The sequence below is a fragment of the Pipistrellus kuhlii genome, unplaced genomic scaffold (genome assembly GCF_014108245.1).
Source record: "Pipistrellus kuhlii isolate mPipKuh1 unplaced genomic scaffold, mPipKuh1.p scaffold_m20_p_17, whole genome shotgun sequence".
In the NCBI taxonomy this organism is placed as follows: Eukaryota; Metazoa; Chordata; class Mammalia; order Chiroptera; family Vespertilionidae; genus Pipistrellus; species Pipistrellus kuhlii.
The window spans coordinates 15,781,719-15,801,740 of NW_023425482.1; the positions used below are offsets into that span (position 1 = coordinate 15,781,719).

General features: G+C 42.4%; 1 protein-coding gene across 4 annotated transcripts in view; it reads left to right on the top strand.

Annotated features, from left to right (window-relative positions):
• The window catches only part of WDR59 (WD repeat domain 59), a 67,017-nt gene that overhangs the window by 12,213 nt on the left and 34,782 nt on the right, over window positions 1-20,022 (top strand). For all 4 annotated transcript variants that reach the window (XM_045582679.1, XM_045582680.1, XM_036440666.2 and 1 more), the window contains exons 5-10: window positions 380-460; window positions 3,103-3,140; window positions 5,480-5,568; window positions 9,247-9,363; window positions 14,662-14,739; window positions 18,331-18,487. In XM_045582679.1, the coding sequence (XP_045438635.1) occupies window positions 380-460; window positions 3,103-3,140; window positions 5,480-5,568; window positions 9,247-9,363; window positions 14,662-14,739; window positions 18,331-18,487 (560 nt within the window). The remainder of the gene's footprint in view (window positions 1-379; window positions 461-3,102; window positions 3,141-5,479; window positions 5,569-9,246; window positions 9,364-14,661; window positions 14,740-18,330; window positions 18,488-20,022) is intronic.

The following is a 20,022-nucleotide window of genomic DNA, read 5'->3' on the forward strand; positions in this document are numbered from 1 at the left end:
ACATTGGATTTACTCACTGTACCTGTGGCTGAGTCTGATTCAGAAAATGAAAAGTCAAAATTTTTCTTTGTTTTGTCTGTACAGTTTGTGCCTGCATGTGTGCATGTGTGCATGTGTGTTTTAAGTTGAAACACTCATTTCTGTTCCGGAGCACGTGTAATATAGCTTTAGATGACTGGGAAGGACCTGAATGTTTCTTTCCTAGCTCAGTTAAGTCTTGTTCATTCCCAAAGAACGTTGGAGATTTCCAGACTAAACCGTGTTAAGAGGCCCATTAAATGACATTCTGAAACCACTGGAGACTAAATCTGCTACTGCTTTGGAACCAGACGCTGAATTTTTCCCCTCTTCATTGTTCTGTTCATTTCTCCATTCCCAGCGACTTGGACTGGGCAGTGTTTGAACCGGATCTCCTCGTTACCAGCTCTGTGGACACCTACATCTACATTTGGGATATCAAGTAAGAACGATGAAGAGGCATAACCACGTGGTTGTGCGTGATTTGGTAGCTTCATTTTAGAGGTCAGGTATCTTAGTTTGGTGCCCCCTAGATGACAGACCCTGAGACAAGGATACTTGGCAGATACATTATTTAGGAGTTGAATGAAATGCGGTAGGGGATGGAGAAGAGACAGGATGGGGAAGGCCACAAATAGAGGGCGCATTATCCACCTGTGTACCACTGTGGACCAGCGAGGCTGAGTCTTACGGGGACTGCTAGATGCTCTAGTAAAACTCCCTCCTCAGAGGCTCCCTCCCCAGGGCTAAGGAAGTGGGGGTGCTGTTCACTGTCAGTCATTGATTATCCCCAGGGGCCTTACTTCTCTGTACTCAGTCCTGTCACAGCGGTTACTGAATGGTCTTCAGCAGCTAGGGGGATTTTTGGCATTTGGAAGTCAGGTTGGAGTCTACTGAAGTGGCAAGTGAGGGCGGGGGATTTTATGGACACAGACACATAGCTGCCACTGCAGGCAGTGCTTCAAGAACATCTGCTCAGTCGAAACCGGTTTGGCTCAGTGGATAGAGCGTCGGCCTATGTACTGAAAGGTCCCGGGTTCAATTCCGGTCAAGGGCATGTACCTTGGTTGCGGGCATATCCCTAGTAGGGTGTGTGCAAGAGGCAGCTGATTGATGATTCTCTCTCATCGATGTTTCTAACTCTCTATCCTTCTCTCTTCCTCTCTGTAAAATATCAATAAAATTATTAAAAAAAAAGAACATCTGCTCAGCTCTTTACTTGCTCTTTGGGAGGCTTCAGTTCCCCATCTGTGAGTGTGGCTGAGGGCCACCTGGTAGAGATACTCTTCATGGGGTAAAGAGCACCCAGCCCAGGCCTGGCACCTTGTAAGTTATTTTTTTAAATATATTTTTTAAATTAATTTCTTCAAGGAATAGTGTATGTGTGAGGAAGGAGGAGGAGGGAGAGAATGGGGGGAGGGGAAGAGAGAGAGAGAGAGAGAGAGAGAGAGAGAAATCGATGGGTTGCCTCCCACATATGCCCTGACTGGGGATCGAACCCTCAACCTGGGTATGTGCCCTGACTGGGATCCAAACCCACCACTCCTTCATGTATGGGCTGATGCTCCAACCAACTGAGCACTTTGTAAATTCTTTTTTTTTTTTTTTAAGTTTATTGTTGAAAGTATTACAGATGTCCTCTTCTCCTTCCCCCTCTCCCGCCCCCATTAACCTCCTTCACCCTGGATCTGTGCCCATCCCTCCCAAGGCCTTCACCACATTGTTGTGTAAGTTCTTAATAAATGCCACTTCCCCTCTCGCTTTGTAAAGCAAAGTTCTCTTTATCATACAGAGGTGACTAACTAGTGGGTATAGTGGGTAAAACTAGTGGGTAGAGTCCGGAGATGGTCACTTTTTGCCCTCCCCAGGCTGCTCTGCTCCCAAATGGCAGTGGTTTTGTGACACTTTACACTGAACGGTGGACTGTAGGTAGAAGACAGGCCAGATATTGAGATCTGATGGACCAGTGAAAGGGATTCTTAGGAGCAAGGGTGTGTATGGCTGATGTCATCGGCATTCCCTCCAGGTTAGCACCTCAAGGTACTTGAAGCTCTCTTTTTTTAAAAATTGAATTTATTGGGATGACATTGTTCACAAAACCATATAGGTTTCAAGTGTACAACTCAGCAAAACACCATCTGCACACTGCATTGTACACTCATTGCCTAAAGTCAAGTCTCTTTCTGCCCCCATTTGCCTACCTTCTCCTCCCCCTACCCTACCTACTCTTACCCCCCTTTTCCACCAGCTATCATCACACTGTTATCTAATATATATTATATATATATATAATCCTTTTGTGACTGACTTATTTCACTTAGCATAATGTGCTCAAGATTCATCCATGTTGCAGCATGTGACAGAATCTCCTTCCTTTTTAAGGCCCAATAATAGCCCACTGTATGTATATAACACATTTTGTGTATCCACTCGTCAGTTGATGGACACTTGGGTTGCTTCCACCTCTCGGTTATAATGAACACCCCGAGTAGTTTTTTACTTTACCTTTGAAATGCTTTGGTAAGATTCTTGCAGAGTTACCACCCCAGGACTGTCCACTTGTTCTATTAAGAGAAATGTCACCAGGAAGATGTTCTTTGGCTTTTTCTGCTCTTACATCAGGGTCACCCAGGCCATGCTGTACTCTTGTGTGTGTGTGTGTGTGTGTGTGTGTGTGTGTGTGTGTTTGTTGTTAATCCTCACTGGAGGATATTTTTCCATTGATTTTTAAAGAGAGTGGAAGGGAGGAGGAGAGACACAGAGAGAGAAACATCGGTGTGAGAGAGACACATTGACTGGTTGCCTCCCCCACGTGCCCTGACCAGGGCCAGGGATCAAGCCTGCAACTGAGGTTAGATGCTCTTGACCGAAATCGATCCTGGGACCCTTCATTCACAGGCCTACGCTCTATCCACTGAGCCAAACCAGCTAGGGCTCTTTATGCTCTTTCAAGGCTCTCACATTCCCACTGATCTCCAAGTACCTACTGAAAGGAAAGTGAAGAAATATGTGCAGAGGGTGAAAAGCACTAGGGAGATGGTGGCATATGAATTGGGCATTTGATTTCTGACTTTTATATTTCAGAGACACAAGGAAGCCTACCATTGCACTCTCTGCTGTAGGTGAGTGTATATTCCCCCATTTGTCTTTATTCTGTTTCTTCCATTCTTTCTCTCACACTGACTGTCCACACCCCATGTTTTATTGTGGCTAGGTGGAATTTTAAGGCCCGTATTGCAAGGGACTTGCTTCAGGTTGCTCTTAGAAGTTGGTCAGGAAATAGAGATAAGGCCCAACTATTGAGTTGTAGTCGGCAACTTATTTCAGTATGCAAGGACAGGAACCAAATTGATTTGTTTTTAAACATCTTATTGCGGAAAATTTTAAATGTGTGTAAAAATAGAAGAAAGTGAAGTACCAGTTGTCGACATACTGCCAGTTTTATTTCATCTTTACCTCTACCCACTGTCCCATCCCCACTCTATCCTCTTTGGGATTATTTTGAAGCAAATCCCAGTTATTCTTTCATTTCATCAACAAATATTTCATTAAGTATTTTTTACAAGAAAAGAATCCTTTAAAAAACATAATTATATACTGTCAACAAACATAAAAATATCAACAATAGCTTTTAAAAATGTATTTTATTGATTTCTTACAGAGAGGAAGAGAGAGAGATAGAGAGTTAGAAACATCGATGAGAGAGAATCATTGGATCAGCTGTCTCTTGCACACTTCCTACTGGGGATGTGCCCGCAACCAAGGTACATGCCCTTGACCGGAATCGAACCCAGGACCTTTCAGTCCGCAGGTCGACATTCTATCCACTGAGCCAAACCGGTTTCGGCTCTTTCTCCTTTTTTTACAATTATTTGAATCAGAATCCAAGTAAAGTTCATACTTGCAAGTGGTTGATATACTTCTCATCTTTATTAATTGGTAGGGTTCTTCTCCTTTTCCTTTTTTAGTTTGTTTTTCTTTTTTCTGCAGTTTGTTTGTTGAAGAAACCAGGCTGTTTGTCCTGTGGTTTGCCCACAATCTAGATGATGCTGATGTGTCCCCATGGTTTCATTTAATATGGAGGCACTGCGTCTTTGAAATCTGATCTACCTGTTTTCATTGCTCAGTTGGAATGAACTATTGCTGGGATTCTGCACTTGTAGAGGGTTCCTCCCAGTTCCTGGGAGTCGAACTCGGGTGTAGAACTGTTAAACCTTACTCTCAGGGATGAAGCCTAATCATCAGGATTATATTTTGGCATCAAGTACCATTCACGAGGAGATGGACAGGCTCTTCTTACTCATTCTCTAGCTGATACGCTTTCTTACAAAAAAAACTAGGTAGTCAGCACTCATTCTTAGATGATTTAAGATGCCCTGTGTCTCAAGAAAAACAAACAAAAATACAGACAAACCCAAACAAATATCCTCACCAAAACCAAGCAAGAATAATTCTGGGCCTTATCTCTATTTCCTGTTAGATTCTAAGTCCTTGCTTTATCTATCACATTCTCCAGACTTCTTGGATCAGGTTGCTCTTCAAAGCCCTGGATCTACTATGGCATCCCCAATAATAAACAGCCACCCAAAGGGAGAGATGTCAGAGCAGGACTATCATATGTTATCTGAACAAGAACAAAAAGAGGTGGGAAGGAGGGCCATTGTTTGGTTCTTGTTTAACTTAACTCGATTATTTTTAAGAGTCAGCTATCATTGCTGCTGTGTCCCAGTTTTTCCCATTTCTCAACCTCTCCTGCCATGTTACAGTGTGTGCCTCTCTTAGATAGCAGCTCTTTTGCCATTGTTCTTGGTGTTTGCAGAGTGTGGAAGGCCCGAATCCACACAGTGCCTTGGTGTTCCCTTTCCCTGACTCAGTGCAGGGCCAGAGGCCGTGTCTAACCACGGATGGGGTGGTGGAGGGGAGTGCACACAACCCTCTGAGGGCAGAATTGAGCAAGACTGGAGCTTATTTTTCATCAGAGCTTTGTTTTGCCCACACTGTCCATCAAAAGAAAAAAAGAAAGAAAGGAAGGGCGGAAGAAAGAAAGAAAGAAAACAGGGAAGGAACAGGCATTGAGGTTGGGAGTGCAATCCTGGTCATTGAGGTGATGAAGAGCCAGGTTGTCTGATGAGTCAGTTACCAACCAGCAGAGCCCCAGTCAGTGTCTGCTCTCTAAGAAACTGCATTTCCAGCTGATGCTGCTCAGAGGTCACCTGTAGATCCCCCCCCCCCCCCCCAGTGAAATTACCAGGTGGCTCTGATCCTGTTCCCATGTGTTATTTAATTCATTTATTTTTTGGCTTTCTTTTCTCTTTATGATGGAGTTGGTGCATTTATAGAAACTTGAGGGATTCTGTGCTTATTTCAACCAGAGCTCATTATTCAGCTCCCCTGGGTGTGCCATCCTCTGATTCCAAAGGTGTTGAGGTCAGCAGCTTTCTACTCTGATTTTTCTTTGCAGCGGGTGCCTCACAGGTCAAATGGAATAAAAAAAATGCTAATTGCCTTGCCACCAGTCATGATGGGGACGTACGGATATGGGACAAGCGGGTGAGTAATCTCTCTGTTCCCCCCAGTTGCCCTTTAATCTCTCCCAGAGGATAATATGAGGGTGTTGTATCAGGGCTTGTCTGAGAGTCTAGCCTGCCTGTGCTGTGTGGTAAATTGCCATTTCAAATCACAGTACCAGATGATCTTTGCTTCCTGATCAAACGGGCATTGAAGGAAGGTAGGGAAAGTAGGAGGCATATGACCAGTGGGTAAGACAATGTACTTGGACTCTGAAGTTAGAGTCCTACTTTGCTGTCTCCTACTAGTAAGTATGTCATCAGATGAATCACTAAACATATCTAAGCTTCCATTTTCTTGTCTTTAAAGTAAAGTTGATAATAATAGTGAGTGTATCACTGAGGAGGTCAAGCCTGGGAGACCCAGCTAGGATGGTCAACTGCCCCAGATGGCAAAGCAAAAACCATTTGTTCTAGGACATATGCCATCCTGGAAATCTCTGGTGTAAATGACTGGGGTGCAGGGTACTTAGTTGCACAAGTCTTCCCTTAGAAGCCTAGCTATCTCATCAGCCCCAAAAGAGCCTCAGACCATATATTCTCCCTCCAGCAGCTCCTGTAACGGACAAGCAGGAAGAGGTGTGGGGCCCTAGACTGCCGTTGTAATGGAAAGTGTGTAGGACGTTTGGTATGTTGACATGAGGGACAGTAATGACGCAGGGAAAGGGCCTCTCCGGTATCTAACTGCCAGACCATTAGGTAGTAATGCTCCTGTAAGATCCGGGGTTTAAATACCACTTCCTGCTCTGTGACGCCCTAGGCTGGAGATCCTCAGCCTTTGTGGGGAGTACCTACTTTGAGTTTTCCTGAAACTTGTTCAGGGTCTGTCCCAACGCCAGTGTTGCCTGTAAAGTCTTAGTTTTGATTCTGGCTGCCCTGCTCCCTTCCCTCTTAGCAGGGAATAAGGCCTTAACAGTTGCAGAGCGGAGAGGGAATGAAGCAGAGATTGGGGGTCTGCTGGATCGGGTGCCAGGACTGCTGAGGAAGTCATGTGCTGGCTGAAGCTCTCTGCCTTAGTAGCTCTTAGGGGACAAGGAGATTTTATAAATAGAGGTTGGACAGGTGTGTCTTCCGTATGTTTTTATCTCTGTCCCTTTAGTCCAGGCTGGTAGTAGTCATTCTTCCACCCCCTTTATTTCTTTTTCTTTTTTTTTCCTCTTTTTTTTTTTTGGTAAATATATTTTATTGATTTTTTTACAGAGAGGAAGGGAGAGAGATAGAGAGCTAGAAATGTCGATGAGAGAGTAACAGCTGCCTTCTGCACACCCCCTACCGGGGATGTGCCCCACAACCAAAGTACATGCCCTTGACCGGAATCGAACCCGGGACCTTACAGTCCGCAGGTCAACACTCTATCCACTGAGCCAAACCGGTTTCGGCCACCCCCTTTATTTCTTAAATTGGTGATGGGGTTTATTCTTTGTGTCAGTAGCACAGAATTTAAATATAGTGAGTAGTTTAAATGAAATGTGTGGTTAAGTTCATTGTAGTGCATCCCTCTTTGTTATAGACTGTTTTCAGAGCCATAGGCAAAAGAAACACTTTGGTGTTTAGCTGGGAACTCTACCAAAACAGTACCTGTGTTCCTTATCCTTTTTTTTTTTTTTTTTTTTTTTTTTTTTAAGTAAAAAATTATAAATTTATTAGGTCATCTGGAAAACCAGATGGGCTGAGCCCCCAAATGGCGCCAGCCGGTGTTCTTTATCTTGAAGTGCATACGGCCAAACTCTTCCTTCCTAGTCTTTTGATTGGTCCATTAATAACCCTGACTTCCCTCAGCAATCCTTTTATCCAGTGGTTTAAAGGGTTTTAACTTTATTTTTGGCTATTAATAACTTAAGAGTTCTGCTGAGATGGACTGTAAAGCCTGTTGGCTTTTTTTCTCTGGCACTTCTAGTATCAGAGCAGCACTGATGGCAGCCAGCCTCAGAGGCTTAAAAAAGTGCAGTATCAGTGGTGATGTTGGAGTTTATTATCACTGTGACTGACAATACCTGTGTTTACTAAGCATTTATGATACACAGGCATTGTTCTAAGAACTTGATATGTATTGGTTTATTTCTCCTTATAACTAGTTTTTAAAGTAGGTACTGTTGTGATCCCTGTTCTACAGATGAGTAAACGTAGGCACAGTTTGTTACTAGGATTTTAACCCAGGGAGGCTGGTTCTGGAGACTGCACTAATACATGCTCTTTAGAGCAAGTATAAAAAGAAAATAATCATTCATAGTCCTGTTACCCAGAGACAAATGCTAACATTTTGGTATTTTATTTTCTTCTGCATTTTTCATGGTTTATCATATCATATATGTAGTTATGTATACTTTTTTCATTTAACATTTCATTTTCCTCATGTTATAAACTCTTAAGTATTAATTTTTTAGAAATAATTACTTATTAATTTTTGTTGTTGTTAATCCTCATCGAAGGGTATTTTTCTAATGATTTTTAGAGATAGTGGAAGGGAGTTGGGGAGATAGAAACATTGATGTGAGAGAGAGACTTCGATTGGTTGCCGCCCATATGTGACTGGACTGGGAATTAAACCCCCAACCTAGGTATGTGTCCTGACCAGAAATTGAACCCCCAACCTCTTGGTGTACAGGATGATGCTGCAAGAAGCTGAGTCCCCTGGCCAGTGCTCTAAATATAATTTAAAAAAAATGTTATTATTGCTTTCAGAGAGAGGGAGGGAGAGGAAGGGAGAGATAGAAACATCAGTAATGAGAGAGAATCATCAATTGGCTGCCTCCTGTATGCACCCCTTAACATAGGCATGTGCTTTGACCAGAAATCGAACCTCGACCTCCTGGTTCATAGGCCGACGCTAAACCACTGAGCAACACCGGCTAGGCTCTAAGTATAATGTATCAGAAAGCTTTTCTAGAATTGATATAAAAATTTCGATTATTCCCCACTTACTCTTTGTATTGTTTCTGGTTTTCTGGTATTCCATGTAACACCAAGGTGAACATCTTTTGTTTTTAAAGCTTTCTGTGAATTTGGAATATTCCCTTGAGAAAGGAAAATTTTAAGTCTCTTGATAAAATTTGTCAAATCCCCCCCCAAAAAAGGTTTTGGTATTTTATATATGCACGAGAGCAGTGATAAATGCAGACTGCATTGAGTATTATTTACAGGTATCTTGTAATTTGATAGCTTAAACATATTTTAATGTATTGTTTGAGGTTTCCTTTTGAGCTTGTTCATTTTTATATGCTTATTAATTGTGTATTGTTTTCTTTTGTGTTGTGTGTTCATTCTCTTCTGGGGGTCTTGGTCACATTAACATTGGAAGTTTTCAGGATTGACATTGGGTCTGTTTGGACATCACAGCCCCTCTTTTTGGGTGATTGTGAGGAAGGGGAGCAAGAATTGCAGATCATAATACTAAAGGGGAAAAGTCTCCACTATCTCGTATCCTTCATGAAAGCCATTCAGGGCTGGAGCAGAAAGAGATTAGGCTCCCAGAGCCATATACAGAGCATGGGTGAAGGAGAGCAGGATAAGCATTGTTGTTTGTTGTAAACAAAACAAAATCGTTTGTTAAACATAGAGACGGTATCTAGCGTTTTTTTGTATCCCTGCTCATCACCCTGCAGACCATGTGGTAAACTCGAGTTTTTTCAAATAGACAACACTATGTGCTGGTCTTTTGCAGAAACCTAGCACAGCAGTGGAGTATCTAGCAGCCCATCTGTCCAAAATCCACGGCCTGGACTGGCACCCAGACAGTGAGCACATTCTTGCTACCTCCAGTCAAGATAATTCCGTCAAGGTGAGTGGTACCCCAGGGGGAAGTTGGGGTGCTGTGTTTGGGAGGCATCAGTTTGTGTTTGGGAGGTAGCATTTTATTCTGAGGGAAAGTCTGTTGGTGCAGTCAGTCTGTGTGTTTCAGGGGTACATGTGCTTGTTGGAGACCTGAGCAAGTAAACCCTGTTATGTAGACTAGTAGGAGTGATATAGTAGCATATCTATAAATATACATGGTATAAAAGCCCAGAGACCAGAGCGGCAGAACCGGTGGCTATGACGCATACTGCGGCAGCCAACCAGCCTGATCCGGGCCCCAATCAGCCCCCACTACTGGCTGGCTCCACTCTGGATTGGCCCCCAACACCTGGATCGGAGGTGGGGCCAGCTGACCAACCACCTGCCACCCCTCCCCCTGACCAGCCACACCCCCAACTGGTCCCCAATACCCCAATTGGGGATGGGGCCAGCTGGCAACTGCCTGCAGCCCCTTGCAGGGCCCCCACCCCATCCCCACCAGCCCAGCCTGATGGTCCCCCATTGGGGCAGGATGGCCAGATCCCACCCGTGCACAAATTCGTATATCAGGCCTCTAGTATCTGATGTGATCCTGGACTTTATTCCTTTCTCCTTGTGAAAGGAAGTCAGAAACAAAGGCATTTAGAAAGGAAAAGAAGTTTACTTACAAAGAAGATGCCAGGAAGTCAGATTTCAGAAGGACTGACTCAGCAAAGAAAAAGCACAACAGACATATAAGGAAAGGAGAAAAACCTACAGAATTGTTAAGGTTATCAAGTTTACCTTTAGTCTACCTGGGGTGGAAAAACAGCAGTTTTCTCATTTGACTATTATAAAATATCTTCAGACATCAGCATTGCAGAAATCAGGAATAGAGTTGTTTTATTAGAGATTCTTTAACTTACAGGAAATGCTCAAGGTTCATGTGTTTTGGTGACTCTACTATTTTTTGTTTATCTCAGAGTGTAGTGTTTCTTATTGTTTGTTTTTCTTCTCTGTGATATGTGTGCCCCTTATTCAAAGGATGCAGGGCCTCGCTCTGCACTTCCTCCTTGTGGTCAGGCCTCTGCCTGGAAGATCAGAGACTTAACCACAGAAATTTGCTTAGCAATTTTGTGATTCAGCATCATTAATTTAATGCTTTGCTTTATTTTCATAGGCATGCTTGTCTTTTTGGTATGGTTAGCAAAACTAAAACCATATACACTAAGGCTTGAAAGTTAACTTCTCTCTTGAGGTTTGTAAATCCCCCAGGGTTGTAATTTATGTTTATGTGCCAGAAGTGGTTTTCTTGTAGATCAGCTTGTCTTCCAAGTTCAGGAACCAGATACCAACCAATTCACCTCTGCCTCTATCTTTGAGGTCCCCAAGTTTGTCATTGTTCATTTACATTTTTACTTCCTGTAAGGCTGAGATTCCATAACAGGCAAGGTCCACATGTGAAACACAGTCCTTGTTCCTTACCCATAGGTTTTGCTTATGAATTAAATGAAATTTTTGTCATTGTACTTATTTATTTCACTATATTCTGGTAAGAAGGAAGACAATTTTTTTGTTTGTTTTTTTAAATGTATATTTTATTGATTTTTTACAGAGAGGAAGGGAGAGAGATAGAGAGTTAGAAACATCGATGAGAGAGAAACATCGATCAGCTGTCTCCTACACACCCCCTACTGGGGATATGCCCGCAACCAAGGCACATGCCCCTGACCAGAATCGAACCCGGGACCCTTCAGTCCGCAGGCCAACACTCTATCCACTGAGCCAAACAGTTTCGGCAGGAAGACAATTTTTATTGAATGTATACACTGAGTGGCCAGTTAATTATGATCTCTGAACGCATAATAATCTGGCCACTCTGTGTGTGTGTGTGTGTGTGTGTGTGTGTGTGTGTATTAAAGGCCTGGTGCATGCATTCGTGCATGGGTGGGGTTTGGCCAGCCTGGCCAGGGGGAGGGAACATGGCAGTTGGCCTGCCTGCCTTCTGGTTGAACTCCTGGTCAAGGGGACAATTTGCATATTAGCCTTTTATTATATAGGATATACACTGAGTGGCCAGATTATTATGCATTCAGAGATCATAATAATCTGGCCACTCAGTGTATAAATAACAATGTAAAAAGTAAAATAATTTTGAGGCACATTGTTTAATATACAACCATTATTTTTACTGATTTGTAGATAAGGATGAGTATGTCATTACCCCTACACAATCATTTTTTTACATTTGCCTGACAATTTATTAGCTTATAATTTGTAGTAATAATTTTCATTGTATTTTTAGTTTCTGAATTCTCTGGGATCAGCTGGAACAAGCATTGAATGAGTGTTGCACTTCAGTTTGTAAATTGTTAACCATAAAACTCTTGAATTAAGAAGAAGGGAAATGATTTTTTAAAAAGGATTTTTCTTATATAGCCATTAAAAACAGAACATTAACCACAATGAAATTGCTTTTTTCCTGATCTCGGTTTAAGCAGTCTATTTCAGAAAATTGTCTTAGACTGAGTCCTGGAAATCCAAGCACCATTCTTTGCGTACATTCTGAGAGATGAGTGTTTGGCCTCGGATCAAGGTCAGCCTTATTGACAATCTGTACCCCTGAGGCTATTCAAGAGCCTGGTTCTTTCCTTCTTGATTGAAACCTTTCTTACAGTTCTTCAGAAAACTTCCTTTCTGATCTGTAGCTTATAGCTGGGGCCCTTTGGCAGTGGTAAGAGAAAAGCAGATGGGAGGATGGCATGGCTCTGATTAATGTATTGTAATAACCGACTCTATCAGAGAGAAACATAGAGAAGACCTCTAGTCACATGTAACATGTGACCATGTCATAAGACTCCATCACTGATTGCTTTGAGAATAAGAATTTGTTATGAACAGTGAGGACTTTGTCAGTTCTCCAGCGTCCTCCCATTTATCCCATCAATGGTATGTTATAATTGTCATCAACTGTTGACTATATTTAAACCTACCCGTGTTTCCCCAAAAATAAGACATCCTCCGAAAATAAGACCTAGCGCATGGAAAGATAAGACATCCCCTGAAAATAAGACCTAGCACAACTTTGGGAGAAAAAATTAATATAAGACACTGTCTTATTTTCGGGGAAACAGGGTAGAAGCAAAATCATTTTTTTTTTAAAGAGGATTAATTTTGTTAATTGTCATGCCAGTCTTTGTTTCTAACTTGAAAGGTATACAACTGAAATGCATTCATAGTAACAATATTTTTTATTTATTTTTTTTTATATTTTATTTTTTTTAACATATTTTATTGATTTTTTTTTGCCCCCCTCCCTCCCATATATCCCCTCCCTCCCCAGAGTTTTATGTCCATTGGTTGTACTTATATGCATGTATACAAGTCCTTCGGTTGATCTATTATCTCCCCCAGATCCTCCTCCCCTCCCCGCTGAAATTTGACAAACTGCTTGTTGCTTTAATAGTTACAATATTTTAGTTGTAGACAATTAACCCAGGGAGGTGGGACTTCTCTTTCACTTGCTAGTTTTTCCATTATGGTGGACTTGATAGCATGAAATCATTGTATTGAGCTAATTACAAATCTGGAGAATGCTCAGCCTCTCTAATATTTCTAGTTTCCCTTCTTTTATAAGTTGAGAGAGTAAGTTATAGTTACATTATGGCCATCTGGGAAACCCAAAAGCAGTTTAGATGGAAAAGACATCTTAACAATTTTTAAGTTTGAGTATAGGGCCTGGATTTGGCAAAATAGAGTTGTCAGAAGAAACAAGAATTATTGCATGTTATGCCTTTATAGTTAAACTCTCCCGAACCCCTAACTTCTGACAGCCTAACTTCCGTTCTCCATCATTATAGTTTTGTGTTTTGCAAATGTCATTAAAATGGAATCATGTAGTATGTAACTTTTTGAGGATGGCTTTTTTCATTCAGCATAACTTCTTTAAGATTTGTCCAAGTTGTTTGAAGAATCAATAGTTCTGCCCTGGCCAGTACATTTAAGGGTTGCTGGTTTGATATCCTGTCAAGGACACATATCTGGGTTCCAGGTTTGATCCCCAGCCATGTGCTGAAGGCAACTAATCAATGTGTGTCTCTCACATTGATATTTCTCTCTCTCTCTCTCCTTCCTTCCCTTTTGCTCTCTCTAAAAATCAATGGGAAAAATAAACTCAAGTAAGGATTAATTTAAAAAAAATCAATAGTTCTTATACTTTTTACTGCTGAGTAATAATCCATTATATGGATATCCTACAATTTATTATCTGTTGACCCATTGGATAACATTCGGGCTGATTCCAGTTTTTGATGGTTGCAAATAGAGCTGCTATAACCATACATTTATACATTTTTTTTGTGAATAGAAATTTTCAGTTTTCTAGGATAAATATGTAGGAGTGGAATCACTGGGTCTTATGGTAGGTGTGCATTTAACTTTTAAAGAAACTGCAAAGCTGTTTTCCAGAGTGGCTTCTGTCTATTTTTGAAAATAATTTCTTAATACTTCAATAATTCAGTTTCACTATTGGTCCTCCTGCTGTGATGCTTTGCCATTTTCTGCTCTCATGACGAGTGCTGCACTCCAAGTATGTTGGTCTCTCCATTGCAAGCACAGGTACCATCTCTAAGGGAGAGTTTGTATCTGGGTCACTTTGTGTACCTGCAGCTTCAAGTCCCACACCTTCCATGTAGGCGTGGGTGAATGAGTGGATTGGTGTGCACACAGGTAGTTGCATAGCCACCTTTTTCCTGTGTGACCTTGGGCCAGTTCCATGGGTTAGTAATTTTAGCTTCTCCGTTTGCAAACGAGATTGATAACACTCATTGTATGGTTGTTGTAAAGATTTAATGGGATAAACACTCAAAAGTTCTAAACCGAAATGCAATAAGTAGTCAGTACATTGCAGCTATTGTTGTTAGTTAAATTACCTACTTGTGAAAGTGACAAAGGGTGAAAACATGTCACTCTTACCTTTCAGCTGAGAATGTTGTTTAATAGGCAAGCTGATAGTGATCTGCCCCAGTGCGGTCCTCACGAAGCCCGAAAATTCTCCGGGAATGGTTATGAGTGTGGAGGCGAGGCTTTCTAGTGTCTCTGCAACAGTAGCATGGCGTGGGGGAGACTGGAATGCACCACTGACATGTATCTTTAGAGCAGCAGTCGCCAGCCTTTTGGACCTCACGGACCACCAGTGGTCTGTGGACCACCCGTTGGCGACCGCTGCTTTAAAAGACAGAACAATGAGTCCAAAGGCTGTTCGTATTTCAGTAGTTGAGTTCTAATGGCATTTATTTCACAAATTTTCTTTCTTTCTTTCCTCCAGTTCTGGGATTACCGCCAGCCTCGGAAATACCTCAATATTCTCCCTTGCCAGGTGCCTGTCTGGAAGGCCAGATATACTGTGAGTGTGACACCTGTCTCCTGTTGGGAAACTTCCATATTGGTGTTCCAGACTCTATGAGGCAGTTTTCTCTTTCTGCCTTGATTTAGGGGTGGGACAAAGGTGGTCATGCTGGTATAAAAGATGTTATCCACTTAAAAATTTACCCTTGGGCCCTGGACAGTGTGGCTCAGTTGGTTGGTACACCATCCCACATTCCAGAAAGTGGCAGGTTCCATTCCCAGTCAGGGCACATACCAGGTTGTGGGTTCCATCCTCAGTCAGGACACGTATAGGAGGCAACAGATCAGTGTTTCTCATTCACATTGATGTCTCTCTCTAACATGGATGTTTCTCTCTCCCTTTCTCTCTCCAATTAAAAATAATTTTTACTGTTGGAATGTTGGGTAAGAATCTGTACTAGAATTGCTAACCATAGCTAGACTGTGAAGCTAGGTAGTGGGAAGGTGGTCCTAGAAGCAGGGAAAGAGGGTCAGATGGAAGCAGAGGGTGAGAGGGTGGAGAGGCTTGTGGTTAGTGAATTGTGATGGATAGAAGTCTGGCTTTAGATTCAGAAGACCCGGTTTTTGGGCCCAGCAATTCCACTTAATAATCCCCCTCCCCCCCCCCCCCCCCCCGACACACACACATCTTTAATGAGTTATCTCTATATATAAAAACCTAAGCAACCAAACGTTTGAATGACTGGTTGCTGTGACGCACACTGACCACCAGAGGACAGATGCTCAAGGCACAGGATCGGGCTCCCTCCTGTCTGAATCGGGCCTGTGGGGATCAGGGTGAAACCAGCTATCCAACATCCCCTGAGGGGTCCTGGATTGCAAGAGGGAGCAGGCCAGGCTGAGGGACCCCACCAGTGCACAAATGTGTAAACCAGGGCTCTAGTTGATATGTAACATTGTGCAAATTCAAAGTTGTACAATGTGTTAATTTGACACACTTATATGTTGCAAAACAGTTATCACCATAGCATTAGTTAACACCCCCATCACATAATTACCATTTCTTTTTTGTGATAAGAACATGCAAGATTTACTCTCTTAGTAACTTTCAAGTATGTAATACGATGTTACTGACTTAAATCATTTTGCTGCATGTTAGATCTCCAGAACTTAATCATTTATAACTGGAAGTTTGTACCCTCTGACCAACTTTCCTCTTCTTCCCCTCTCCTCAGCCCTGTAATTGATTATATATATATATATATATATATATATATATATATATATATATATATTTATTTATATCTCCCCCCCCCCCATTGATTTTCCAAAGAGAGAAACATCGACCAGCTGCCTCCGGAATCGAACCTGGGACCTTTCAGTCCGCAGACCGATGCTCTATCCACTGAGCCAAACCGGTTTCAGCTGTAATTGATATTTTACTTGATGTTTTTATGAGTTCAGTCTTTTTTTTTTTTTTTTTTTTTTTTTTTAAATATATTTTATTGATTTTTCACAGAGAGGGAGAGGGATAGAGAGCCAGAAACATCGATGAGAGAGAATCATCGATCAGCTGCCTCTGGCACACCCCTCACTAGGGATGCGCCTGCAACTGAGGCACATGCCCTCGACCGGAATTGAACCCGGGACCTTTCAGTCCACAGGCCGATGCTCTATCCACTGAGCCAAACTGGTCCCGGCTATGAGTTCAGTCTTTTAAGATTCTACATATAAGTGTTATCATACAGTATTTGTCTTTTTCTGACTTATTTTACTTAGCATAATGCCCTCAAGGTTTATCCACATTGTGGTAAATGGCAGGATTTCCTTTCTCATAGCTGAGTCATATTCCATTATGTGTGTGTGTGTGTGTGTGTGTGTGTGTGTGTGTGTCTCATATTTTTATCATTCACCATTGATGGACACTTAGGTTGTTTCCATATTTTGGCTGTTGCGACAAGTGCCTAATGAGACATTTAATATTTGTGTGGCCTTTAGCAAGCCATTTGTTGTTTTTGAGCAACAGTTTTCTCCTTTGTAAAATATTGTACAAATAATAATTTTTACAATGCCTTCCTTTTTTATTGTGATAAAATTCGCCACTTTAAAATGTGCAATTCAGTGGCTTTTAGTATATGCACAATATGCCTTCCTTTTGAAAAATCATATATGAAAATGCTTTATAAATCATAAAGTACTATGAATATAGGTGGTAGGATATTATCAACATTCCAACTATTTTTTTCATTGCCACATTGATAGCTGCTGGTCAGAGGCAATGTATTTCTCTTACAGTCAATTTGAAAGGGAGGATAGGGATGAATAAAGCTATTTTTATACATTAGCCTGTCACTCTGGGGCATTGTGGAGCATAGAGAATAATTGGGTATTAAGTTGCTTTTGCATTTGGGAACACTTGTCAGCAGCAGATGTTGACAACAACAGATGTTCTTTAAAAAAATATTTTATTGTTTTTTGTGTTTTTTTTTAAGAGAGAAAGGAGAGGAGAGGAAAGGGGGGGGGAGAGAGAGAGAGAGAGAGGGAGAGGGAGAGGGAGAGGGAGAGGGAGAGGGAGAGGGAGAGGGAGAGAGAGAGAGAGAGAAAGAGAGAGAGAGAGAGAGAAAAGTATTGCCCTTGGCCAGGAATCAACTTGCAACCTCCTCCTGGTGCACAGGATGACACCCAATTAAGCCACACCAGTCAAGGCAGATGTTCTTATGAATAGAAATTTCTCTGGATTAATACGTTTGCTTAAAAAACAAACAGAGAAGTCTAGAAGTGCTGCCAGGAGGGGAGGTAGAGATAAATGTGCTCTAGGTGATGATGGTTTATTCTGTAAAGACCAGTGTCTAATCATCAACCAAATGGGCCCCTTAGCTGCCTGGCAGATTGGGTGGAGATAAGTAAAATCTGTCAGACCTCAAACTAAGTGGGAGGTTTTTTGAATAGCTGTAGAATCTGGGGCAGTGGGAAGGTTATGGTTCGCGTGGTGCATTTCCTGGAGACAGGACCTGTGCTTGCTGCTCCGGGCTTTTCCCCAGCGTGCTGCGCATGCTCACTCTGGGAAGGCGCTCAGTAACGCGTGAAAGAGCTCGGGGAAAGTAGCTGCGATATGAAACAGTATGTTCCCCTGTGCAACAGTCAGAGCCATATTTTAGAATATTTTCAAAGTTCTTCAAGTATTTGGCTTAGCTTTATTTTATTTTTAAAAAACATTTTTACTGATTTCAGAGAGGAAGGGAGAGTGAGAGAGAGGTAGAAACATTCATGATGAGAAAGAATCATTTATTGGCTGCTTCCTGCACGCCCCCTACTGGGGATTGAGCCCACAACCCCGGCATGTGCCCTTGACCAGAATGGAACCCAGAACCCTTCAATCTGCAGGCCGACGCTCTACCCACTGAGCAGAAACAGCTAGAGCAAGGCTTAGCTTTATTTATTTATCTCTTCACTTGCTCTCATTTCTTCCATCAAAAAAGAAATGTAGATGTGATGGTCAGCTTATGATATTTGGAAAAATTTCCCCTATATTAGTTGGGACCTTCCATCATCCAATTTATTTTAGGAAAGAATTGCTGCTTTGTTACTGAAGACTCAGCTGATTCTTCCTGGAATCATCACCTGCTTTTTTCCCCCTTTCCTGCCATAGCCGTTCAGCAACGGATTGGTGACTGTGATGGTCCCCCAGCTGCGGAGGGAGAACAGTCTCCTCTTGTGGAACGTCTTTGACTTGAACACGCCTGTCCACACCTTTGTGGGGCATGATGACGTGGTGCTGGAGTTCCAGTGGAGGAAGCAGAAGGAAGGTGAGTGGGAGAGAAGATGCCGCCTGGTTTCCTTCTGAGCCCTGTTCTGCAGCAGCTCGGTCAGGGTTGGCTGTGTGATCCGATGAGGAGGACGCAGAAGCAGGGCTGGCTTCAGGACTCAGTCAGGGTCCACAACCCTTAATCGCAGAGAGGCTAAGGGGTGTGTGGGCTGTGGTGCTTCTACGTTTCCTCCTCTTCCCGGCCATTCGGTGGAGTCTCTCTTCTGTGTGGGAAAGATCTATAAGAAATGGATAGACTTGCTGATGGGTTATTTCTCGGGCTGAAAACTCTGGGGCTGCTACCCTCAGAAGCCTCTGGCAGTTGCCCCTTGCTTCTCTGCTGACGAGGGAGACCCAAGGTCATCACTGCCCCTCATATATTCCCAGTCTCATCACAAATGCATAGTGGTATTTTACCACCCGTGCCCTTGAAGATAAGTTTGATCAAATGACATGCTTTGAACATGAAACATGATGCGGTCTCTTTTGGGTTGAAGTATTAACAGCCAGTGTGCAAGTACACGCTCTTATTGCCTCTGCCACGCAGCTGGCAAGACTCCAGATGGAGCCGCTCCGGTCAAAAAGGAGGAGGAGGTAGAGACAGAGAGTGAGCATAAAACCCTTGCTTTAAGCTACTGAGATTTGTTTATGATTGCATCTTCATTAGCCAGCCATCACTAATGCCTGGTTAGAATTGCAGTGGGAGTCAGGCAGCCCTCGGCCTGTTTCTCCACTAACTCACCATGCAAATTTAATTGCAGCCTCTCTCTCTTTCTCTCTCTTTTTTTTAAATATATATTTTTATTGCTTTCAGGGAGAAAGGCTGAGGGAGAGAGAGAAACATCATTGATGAGAGAGAATCACTATCAGCTGCCTCCTGCACACCCCTTACTGAAGGTGTGCCTGCAATTTAGGTACATGCCCTTAACTGGAATGGAACCCAGGACCCTTTAGTCTGCAGGTCGACGCTCTATCCACTGAGCCAAACTGGTTAGGGCAGCCTCTCTTTTTTTGTGTTCTTCCTGCCATGCTCTCTAAATATTGTACAGAACAGAAGTATGTTTCTTGGTCTTTCCATATACAGAAGGAAAGCCAGGCAGGGCAGTGGTGTGACTTGTCCAGAGCCCAGGAAAGGACTCTGGTAGACCGGGGTTAGAGCAGTCAACTTCTCACCCCAACTTATTTGTGACTCTCGCAGGATTGTTTTTGAAGGGATTCTCTTAATCATCTTTTTAATTTTCCCGTCTTTATTTCTGTAATCTCTCTTGCTTCTAGAAACATGAGGCTGCATGACTTTGGCTTTCAGTGTATTCTCTTGCATTTTGCCTTAGTGAACAGATGCTGTGGTTTCTCCCATGGCTGAGAGAGGTTGGCCTGTAATTTTGGATTGAAATAAAGTTGTTAGCAACCAATTTTCAGTTATCTATGTTTATATGCCAGTAGGATGAATTGTATAAATTGGGACTGTCTAACCTGTAGTGAAAAAGTTTTTTAAACATTTATTTTTATTTTATATATATATATTTTTGTTAATCC